General features: G+C 45.6%; 1 protein-coding gene across 3 annotated transcripts; it reads right to left on the bottom strand.

The window, feature by feature from the left end:
- Positions 1-4,779: 4,779 nt before the first annotated feature.
- LOC120660255 (ubiquitin-conjugating enzyme E2 5A-like) lies at positions 4,780-8,088 on the bottom strand. 3 transcript variants are annotated; one of them, XM_039938676.1, is made up of 4 exons: positions 8,011-8,088; positions 7,875-7,926; positions 6,298-6,515; positions 4,780-5,331 (listed from the first exon to the last, which is right to left on the bottom strand). In XM_039938676.1, exons 3-4 carry the CDS (start codon positions 6,511-6,513, stop codon positions 5,101-5,103), a joined length of 447 nt encoding a protein of 148 aa, XP_039794610.1. In that variant the 5' UTR covers positions 6,514-6,515; positions 7,875-7,926; positions 8,011-8,088; the 3' UTR covers positions 4,780-5,100. The 3 variants fall into 3 exon arrangements, with proteins under 3 accessions (XP_039794610.1, XP_039794609.1, XP_039794611.1); XM_039938675.1 differs by having other exon boundaries at positions 7,875-8,075; XM_039938677.1 differs by lacking the exons at positions 7,875-7,926; positions 8,011-8,088 and adding an exon at positions 6,843-6,888.
- Between the last annotated feature and the right edge of the window lie 1,923 nt (positions 8,089-10,011).

Below are 10,011 nucleotides of genomic sequence, written 5' to 3'. Positions count from 1 at the left end.
GGTCCAGGGGCCGTGGGGGTGGCAGTCCCACCGGAGTCGTGAACAGGTCGTCGAACTCGGCGAGCAGGGCCTGTAGAGGATTGGTGCCCTGAGTCGCCGTCAGCCGCGGGGATGGCACGGCAGTGACCCCAGTCCACTGCACCTTGTGATCATGGCGCCAGAAGGTCATGGATAGCTTGTCAAGGTCCTAGACCACCGGTCCCAGGGTGCGCAGCCAGTCACACCCGAGTATCAGATCGTAGCCCACCAACGGAATTGTGTAGAGGTCGATGGAGAAGGGTTCGCCGGCGATGTCCATGTGCGCTCCTTGACAGACCCCGGTTGTGGGAACTCTGTCGCCATTTGCGACTGCCACCGAAAGACCCGGTCGTGGTACCGGTTTGAGGCCAACACGGTGCGCCGATGTGTCGGAGATAAAGGAGTGAGTAGAACCGGAGTCGATCAGCGCGATCATGACGTTGCCCCCGATCGTCGCGCGGAGCTGGAGTGTGGAGGACGTGCGGATGCCGGTGACCACATTCACCGAGATGGTGATGTCGTCCTCCGTTGTGCCGTCGTCGGAAGCGTCATCGTCACCGAGCTCCAGGTAGTAGATGCCTTTGCCGGAGCAAACTTTGGCATGGTCCCTGGAGAATTTCTCAGGGCAGTTGAAGCACAGCCCTTCGAGACGTCTCTGGGCCATCTCGTCTGGTGACAGGCGCTTAAAACGGCCGTCCGTCGGCGAAGGCGCCTTGGGTGGAGCGGTCGCCGAGCTGGCCATCGTGGCGCTTGGGGTCGACGTCGAGCGAGACGAAGCGGCTAGGGGGCGCTGAGACGCACGAGACGGTGCGCGCGATCCCGTGGCGGCCAGCTCCGTAGACACCTGTTGGCGACGTTCAAACGCGCGGGCGAGCGCCATGGCGTCCTCCAACGTCGCGGGCTTCTGCAACTCGACGTCGGTGCTGAGGGGCTGTTGTAGACCCGCCGTAAAGATTGCGATCTGCTGCGGCTCCGTGACGTCCGCGCAGCGCGCCAGGAGCACGAGGAACTGCTCCTGGTAGTCGTCGACGGTGGACGTGCGGCGGAGTTGGGTGAGTTCGCCCAGCGGGTTGCTGCGGAGCGGCGGTCCGAAGCGCCGGTTGATGCCATCTACGAAATTCGTCCAAGATGGGACGCCCTGATTCTTCTCGAGGCGGTAGTACCACTGGGCCGCGGCGCCGTCAAGGTAGAAAGACGCCGTCGGAACTTTGAGATGCTCCGGTGTGCCGTAGGCGCGGAAGAACTGCTCCCCCTTGTGCAACCACGTGATGGGATCGTCGCTGCCGTCGTACTTGGGGAAACGCAGTTTGTGGCCGGGCACCGACGGGGGGCCGGACGACGAGGCGTCGTGAGTGTCGAAGCGGCCTTGCTTGTCCAGGATCTGTGTCTGGACGTTCTTGACGGAAGCGGAGATGAGGCTGGCTTCTTGGCGAACGGAAGAGATTTCACCGTCCATGCGTTTGCCAAGATCGCCCACCATCTTCACCAGCTTGTCGAACATGGCTTCCATGGAGGCTTGAGTGGCCGGCGTGCTGTCGCCGACGTCGGACATTTGCGGTGGATTTAGCGGCGCGCCGGGGAAGGGGGATGTGGCGGCGATAGCGGATTGGAATCAAGCCGAGGAAGGACCTAGACTGATACCAAATGATGTGGACTGCTCTATTATTAATCGAATGAGATAACAAGTTTAGCAGATCGGATCTCCCCTGGCTCGCCCTCACGCAGGAGGCTCTGAGCATCTCAAGGTTATCCTTCTGCTTGCCCACAATGCACGCAAATGACTAGGCTAAATAGCATGTATCCTAACAAACCCTTCCTATGAATAAGCCTAACAATCCGAAATTACCAAATAAAGACGCCTAGTTTGTTGTGGACGCCGGCTGCTTGCCCCTGCGCTGGTACTTCTTTCCAAAGATTGTGTCCACAACAATGACATATCCATGTCCCCTTTTCTTTGAAAAATTGTTCAGGAGCTCTGGCATTTTACTTAAGAAGGAGAAGTCCATCATGCTAATAATCCGCGGACTCAAAAGAGTTTAAAAATGATCCACACTTTCAGGCCAGTCATGTTAGTTGGATAGAACATTTGTTCACACAGTCAGTGCTCTTCCAACCAGCCTAGATTTTGGCTTGGAAGCATCTTTTGCGTGCACAAGGTGTTCAATTACTTTCATACCTGAAAAACACCCTCTTTCCCGCCAAGTTCGGCTCGCTTTTCTGATATCTCAAGTAGTGCACAATCTGCACACTTTGCAGACTTTTGAATAATTGAGTTGCTCACTCACTCTTTGATTTATGTTGTGAGGCAAGTGGTATATATTGCAGTTTATCGTCTGACGAACAGCACAACACAAAAGGCAGAACAACTTATGCTACGCAAAAAAGGGTCAATTTTACCCTTGACCTGAAGTCTGAAGACACTAAACTTTCTCACTGGCCAAACACTTTCCTCTGTCAGATAAAAGTTCTGGTGGGGTGAGGTGAGCAAAAAGCGTCGCTTTCAGTAACAATTTCAAAAGGATTTGGTATCGGTTAGCTGAGCTAACCCATGATAAGACAGCACGCCAAGCGTGCGCCCGCACGTGCGACTGCACACGCGTCGCCGTTCCATCCTAAAACTATTTTCCATAATCTCATACTACTACTAGTTGCAATAATCAATCCGCGGGAATCACACCGTATGAAGTCAGAAGCGTGTGATGGCCGATAAGTGCGACGTGATTTAGGCAGGTGCTTCGAGACTTTGGAGACAATGAGTGACATGAACTGTGAGATCACCGGATCGAAGCTCTTGACATTCAGTCAGCTCATCTGCTCCGGTGGTGGGTCGAGGATTGATCCCGATCATCTGATAGGGTTACGGTGAAATCAGTCAGTTGCATGATCTGAACCGTCGATCCGTACATCGGACGGCCTAGATCGCTTGCTGGGGGGGGGGGGGGGGGGGGGGCGGAGTGTGGAGGTTGTATTGCTCTTGGCATCCTGGGACAGGGTTTTTGCGCTTTTGATGTCAACGTCACTTTGCATCTAATAAATGGCGCTCTTTGCACAATGATCTTTAATTTGGGCCGCCCTTTAGTCCAGAAAAGCAAAGTTAGCACTTAGCCAGCTGATTGGATAACATAGGTGTCGCCAAAAGGTCAAACACATAATTTGCGTGTCCCTTTGGGTTTTGGATCTTTTAAGTGATGTATATTTAGATAGTACAGGTGGCAAGAAGATGAAGTTATATTTTGTTTGACGAATTTTGACAAAAAAATTGAAACAATTGAAACCCTTTCTCACTAAGATTAGTCCCACCGTACCCCTTACGGAGGTTCCACTTGTCAGGCCAACAGGTTTGACGAAAGGAGATGGAGACCCATTTTTTGATAGAAGGAAAATGTTTCTACCGTAAAGCTAATATTTTTTATGCCAGCAATTTTCTATACCCACCTCTTGTACCCGCTTATTACTTTCTTTTCGCACACACTTTACTTTCCTTTACACATGACCATAATTCGCGTTATTATTTGTTTTGGAAGGATAATCATTGATATATCATTATTTTATGGAAGGAAAAGAAAGATGTGTAATACTTTTAAAAGGAAAAAAATGACATCGTTGTTTGATGGAAAGAAAGTTAAATACGTGCCGTCTGGCACGTACATAGTTTTGACAAAAGTAGAGCGACAAAATGACCCAAAAGCCGCCCTGCACATACAATTTGTACAAGATGGTCAGATCAATTGGAAAGTGTCAATTTTTAACAACTGCAATCGGTGTATGATGGCCAGATTACCTGGAAAAGGCGTGAATTTGCTCCTATTAGCTTTTTTTTATTAACTGATTCTTGACAATTTTCCATATACTTTGCTAGAACATTTTCATAAACATTTCGTTCTCTTCCTTCTCTGTTTCTTTGTGCTCTCTCTTGTGTCTGGTAAACAATGAGGGCTGCAATGGAGTATGATTGCCTGTGCAGGTTTTGCTCCCATGAGTGGGTACCCTGAATCCTGACAGGTCTATCTGTAGACAACTACCACAGGTGGCTGTACAATCTTACACAAGTATGTAGTCCCAGTGTACAGAAGTCTCAGGCTTTTCCCAGCATGGTGGCTACAGGTATACCAAATGAAAGCCTGGACTTGTCTTCATAGGCAAGGTCAGAGAAAGCAGGGATGAGAAATCAACAGCGTGTAATTCAAAATTCAGACTTGTCCAGAGCATGCCTCCTTGTCTAAGATACCACTAACCTCATCTTTATGGTATTCCATTCATACTAGTTGATTTTTGTAAATGATTCATGCTAGTTGATCAGAAGAAGCTGAACATGCCATGGCTGTAAGGCACAAGCACATAAGAACTGACCTGACACAGATCAGACAGCTGGTTGGCCATCAGATGCAGCCTCTTATGTCCATCTCTAAGAAGAAAGAGCAGTTCCTGACTTTCAACGCCTTATGCAGATGAAAGCTGAGATAGGGTAGTGTACACCAGAAAGCAGCAACTTTGCAGAACAAGCATGGTCACATTCAACCAACAGTGATGACCTTGATCCTGCCAGTGAAACACTTACAAAAATTCAGGATGGCAGTGGACTGGCAAGAGTCTCCAGTAATAAGTAGTACCGTTTGGAATCAGTAGTTGCAACATGTAACTGAAAAAACAAACCATCCGGGTGTGTCAGATCTGTCAGCAGGCAACCAGGCCAACCGGCAGACATGTCCGGAATGCAAGACCACCTAATGTTCAATACACATTTCACCAAATGAGGGGTCATGGAGAATGGAAGCAAAACATATTTAGAAAATATAACATCCTCCCACATACAAATTGACCTTTTCTTGGCAGCTACACATGCGGTGACCGCAGGTGCTTTTCAGGGTGTAAACCAAACTTTGGGTCCAGAACTAAGATTGTCATGCTTTAAAGCTTCTGTACACAGATAAAATTTGCCTTGAGAAGCCAGTACAACTGACACAGCCGTCTGGGGTCCTGGGATACCATAACAAAACATGGAACCGGTTCGACTTAATTTTTACAACATTCACGATGGTCATTGCAGTGGCAAGTGGCAACATTGCTCCATGTGATGGGGCATCAGCCCATCGCGTACTTCTGGGTCCAGGCCCTTGCAGTTTCCTCGTAGCGTTGCCTCTGGTTCTTGTACATGTGAGCAATCTCTGGGACAAGGGGGTCGTCTGGGTTGGGGTCGGTGAGGAGAGAGCTGATGGAGAGCAGGACCTTTGATATGGTCAGGGCTGGGCTCCATTGCTCCTTGAGGATATCAAGGCAAATGCTCCCGTTAGAGTTGATGTTTGGGTGATACACCTGTATTTTCCAGCGAAGCAATTGATGTCATTAGTGCTGAGGAAGGACAAATGGTTTTAAATAGGAGTCTGAATTACAGAACAATCCACCCTATCATAGTATGCCAGTTTCTCTATGTAGTCGTATTCTACGTACTACTTGAATTATAAATTGTTCAGGTCAAGAACTAAGAGAAATTCTTCCCAATAATTTTGATAGGTTAGGCTAAAATATTGTACTAGATAGATAACAAACAATATTACAAATTGTTAGAACCTCTTTCTGTGAACCCTATGTTATATTCTAGTCTTCAAACCATACAAATTAGGAGAAAACTCAGGTAACCAATATTTTTCCAAGAACATTATATTGGCACCAGTGCCCTGGGACCCGGACACACTAGTAGGGCCAAGGTAATCAACATTTTTATGGGAACATGCAAGGACTTTACATTGAAACAAGTACACTGTCACAAAGACATGCTTGCAAAACCAAGGTAACAAACGTGATCTAAGTTGCACATGGACATGCCTGTGAGCCATTGCTGACATACCATTGTCATGTATATACTTCAGAACTTGCTAGTCACTATTCAGTAGTCATAATTTGAGAAGAATCTCTACTCACTAAAATATATCAATTGTAATTAAAGCATCAATCCCATGGTAACACCTAATTCTGAGAGGCAAATTAATTTTATGAAGCTGCAGAAGCAAGTAAAACGGGCCTATTAGAGTTCATAACTCACAAGTAGTTATGGATTTTGAAAATAAAATGATGATATAAAGAAGCAAAGAGGCATATATTATTTTAAGAAAAAGAAAAGAAAGTTTCCATAATATTGATTTGATTTTGAACCTTTCAAATAATTTCCGAAATACTACTCACTAACAAGGTCAAAAGCATTTATGACTGCAATGCAAAAGTTTCAGATATTAGCAATGAATTGAGGCATTAACAAAGCCATATTCTAGAAACAAAGGTCACCTTTGTTTGGAAGTTCACTTTTGGAGGCTTAAAGGGGTAGTCAGGAGGAAAGTGGATGTTAACAAAGAACACCCCTCCTGCGTAAGGGCTGTCACTAGGACCCATGATTGTGGCCTGCCAGTGGAATAGATCCTCTCCAGCAGGCCCAGCACTGCATGATGTTGGTGGATCCTTTTGCAAATCCATGAGTTCCTTCTGAATCCTTTTGCTTGCCATATCTGGGAAAGAGAGAATATAATGATCAAAAGAATGATGCATAAGGTTCTTAAGGTATAGAGCACAACATCTGATATCTTGATAGATTGCCTGGTATGGACCCTATAATAGCATCATTAGACCTGAACAAATTTTAGACAAATGATTGATGGACTCTATCAAAATATCACTGTGTTTTCCTTTTCTTTCATTCTCTTTTGTGAAGGAGCACGGGCAGTCCAAATTAACGGGCAGTTCAAAGTGTTACATGGATAACATGAGTCATGTGGAAAACAAAGGTGTAACGAAACACTCATCCATTGGTCAAATTCTGACAAAAAAGAAGCTACCGTATAGAAGCTGTCGCTGTGAACTAAAAGCATAAAGCAGCTCAATATCAGTTAAGTACACCGAGATGGAATCGTAATCAGCAAAGAATTGGTTATTACTTCAGCATGTATCTTGGTTTGCATATTTGCAGTACGATATTGTATATCCAGTAATGCTGCTACAAAAACAAGTTCAGAGTAAGGTTCCTACAGCATAATAGCACAAGCGCACAGCTATAGTCTCAGACTAAAATCGCTAGCCATAGTAGTAACCCATATTTCCATCCAATTAAACGACATCTTGTAAGCTATTCCAATCCAAGCAGGAGCTGGTCAATCATAAAAGGAAATAAGAAAGAGAGATGAAAAGCCAAGCCGATTTCTTTACTCCCTGTCGAGAATCTGCGCATAGAAGATTAATGTCCTTTTGGCGAGACTTTGAGCACATCACGATTCAATGCAATGTCCACAAACAAGGGACAGACTGATAGATATCAGATGAATTCGACATCGAACTATGGAAATCACTCATTCAAAATTATAAAATGTACATTCACAGAACTGAAACCAGACGTATAATCTTCCGACGGAACGAGTTGCTACAGCGTGAATGATCTTCAGAAACAAACTTCAGAAACCAGATTCGTCATGCCTGGTTGCTGAGACAAGCTTCAGAAACCAAACCAGTTTGCAGTACAGAATCTTAAGGAATCTTTTCGGGATATGCAGAACTGGGGCCCCTGTCCCAGTTGAAAGATTGCTAAAAAGAACAAACGCATCCCAAGGCTCCATCGGAGAGAACTGAGTTCATTTCCCCTTTTTCCTCCAAGTCAACCCCAATCTCGCAAGGAGCAAACACTTCGAACGGCAAGATTCTAGAATTCCCAGGCACACATCTTCGCCCAAAACACAGTCCTAATCATTCCAGCAGCTATTTCGAGCCGAATTCAAGCATGGCGTCGCCATGAACACATCACCATGGATCAAGAACGCGATTAACATGTAGTAAGTTCCAGCGGGTCAAAAAAGAGTTGAATCAGAATCGCAGATTACCTTGAGGTGAAGCTTGGTCGGATCAGCCTCTCTGCTGCTCCGGTCGATCTAGCTGGGGAGGGGAAGAAAGAATTGCGGCAATGATTGACAGAAAGGATTGCCGATGATTGGATTATAGGAGTGGGAGACGGGAGACCTGAGATGGAGTCGTCGCTCCGGTCCATCGTTTACAATTGGCTTCTGCTAATTATTTTAGTCGATTACTATGGAAGGGTGTGTAGTGGTTTAGGTTTACAATTTTTTTCCAATATTTTGGGAAAAAAATAGATGACTCACGTCACTCGATTTGACGGATGATAAGTAAAAAGTAAAAGAGAGGTACATAATATGCACTAGGTGCATGCTAAATTGTGAGTCAGTATGCACCAGGTACCTCTTTTTTTGGGCCCCGCGCAAAAAAGAATATGATGGTTAATTGCCATTTCGAGATTAATTTTTTATATCAGAGATAAAATAGTCAATCTATAATGATTAGAATATTATTCAGTTAGCATAGTTTTGATTAAATGTTTAGTCTAATATAATTTGAGCCCACTAAAGTTGATTCCTAAGTCGGACCTAGGATTCGTGGCAGACCTAGGGTTCCTGGGTTAGTGACAGGGGCGCGGTCCGACGACGGAGGGAGGGAGGGAGACTGCGGCCATGGCGTCATCAAGCTCGCGCTCGTTACGGTGGTCCGCATCGTCGTCCAGAGGAAGAGGAGGTTGGGAGATGGAGAGGTTGACGGCGCCGGTGCCGTACCGAGTAGGTCCGTATGACTACTCTCCGGCGGTGAAGTGTCTCTGCAATAGGAAGGCGCCTTGGTGGACATTATGGAGTGACGACAACCTTGGTTGGAGGTACTACAGATGCCCTTCAAGATTGGTAAGCCTTCCTTTAGGTTTTACCCTTGTTTTCAGTCTGATCCGCGATTGATTTCCTAATTTGCTGTGCAATTTGAGTGTAGAAGCTCGGGGATTGCGGCTATTATGCGTGGATTGATCGTCAGACCACCAAGTATGAGCGGATTTTGTTGTGTGATCTTCGTGATGCTGTTTGGCAGTTGAGGAAGGAGAAAACAAAGGAGCAGCAACAGGTTCAGAGGGTTCAGGAGGAAAATGGACATCTCAGGCAGTTGATAGTGCAACTAGAAAAGAAGAAGGATGATTTGAAGAAAAAGATGGAAGAAAAGGAGCAACTGGAGATCATGGAGAATAACAACTTCACTTGTTTTCGTAGGTGCATTGAAGTTTTTGCTTTGTTAGGACTGTTGTTTGTACTAAAGTACTCAACAATGTGACTTGTTCTGCTACAGCATGAGTTTTTGTGGCTACCTGTGTGTTACTGCCTAACCTTTTGATGTAAATGTTGGCTCAGCTTGTAGCCTATTTCAATGCAAAAGGAACTGATTTGAAAAATGTAGTGCAAAATGCGAATGGATGGCAGTTAAACAATATCAGTTCACTAACATAACACTGAGTCCGTAGCACTAACATCAGTTCATAGCATTAAATATGTACACCACAAGATATCATCATGTAGCTATTCTCATCATGCATACTTTTTCCTATAATTAGTGGTGACATGCTAATAGATCAGGACAGCTTTCACCGGTAAGATAGTTAACACCACTGGATAGATCCACAGGTCTGTCCTGTGTGTATAGTCGTGTAGATGTCGTAGCCTGGCCGGTTTCCCGACCGGCGTGACCGGTGAGTGCAGAAAACTCAACGGTACTACCACAGCATCGCTCCCATGTTTATACCGCTATCGGCCTCCATCAATCGCAACTAGAAAAGTAGAAAGATAAATTGAAGAAGAAGATTGAGAAAAAGAAGCAGCTAGAGTTGAAGGAGAAGGGCAACCTCAATTGCTTTAGTATGTGCATTGTATTTTCTGCTTTGTTAGTACCGTACTCAACAATGTGACTTGTTTATTAGAGCATGAGCTTTTGTGGCTGTTTTTGTGTTAGTGCCTAATCGTTTGTTGTAAATGTTGGCTCCGCTTGCAGCCTATTTCAATGCAAAAGGAACTGGTTTGGAAAATATAGTGCAAAATGCGAATGGATGGCAGTTTATAAGTTCACTAACTGTTAGACCCGGGGCCACGGGGCACCCGACGTGGCACGGATTAGGACCATGTATAAGATGTATCAAAA

Source organism: Panicum virgatum, chromosome 2N, assembly GCF_016808335.1.
Source record: "Panicum virgatum strain AP13 chromosome 2N, P.virgatum_v5, whole genome shotgun sequence".
In the NCBI taxonomy this organism is placed as follows: domain Eukaryota; kingdom Viridiplantae; phylum Streptophyta; class Magnoliopsida; order Poales; family Poaceae; genus Panicum; species Panicum virgatum.
The sequence above is the reverse complement of the archived record's forward strand: the minus strand, read 5'-3'. Positions and strand labels throughout refer to the sequence as shown.

What these genes read in the sequence shown, in the direction of transcription:
- LOC120660255 (XM_039938676.1), bottom strand. Translation starts at nt 6,513, where the DNA reads ATGGCAAGCAAAAGGATTCAGAAGGAACTCATGGATTTGCAAAAGGAT. An exon ending in AAGTGAACTTCCAAACAAAG is followed by an intron (nt 5,332 to 6,297) that starts GTGACCTTTGTT and finishes TGGAAAATACAG; the next exon opens with GTGTATCACCCAAACATCAA.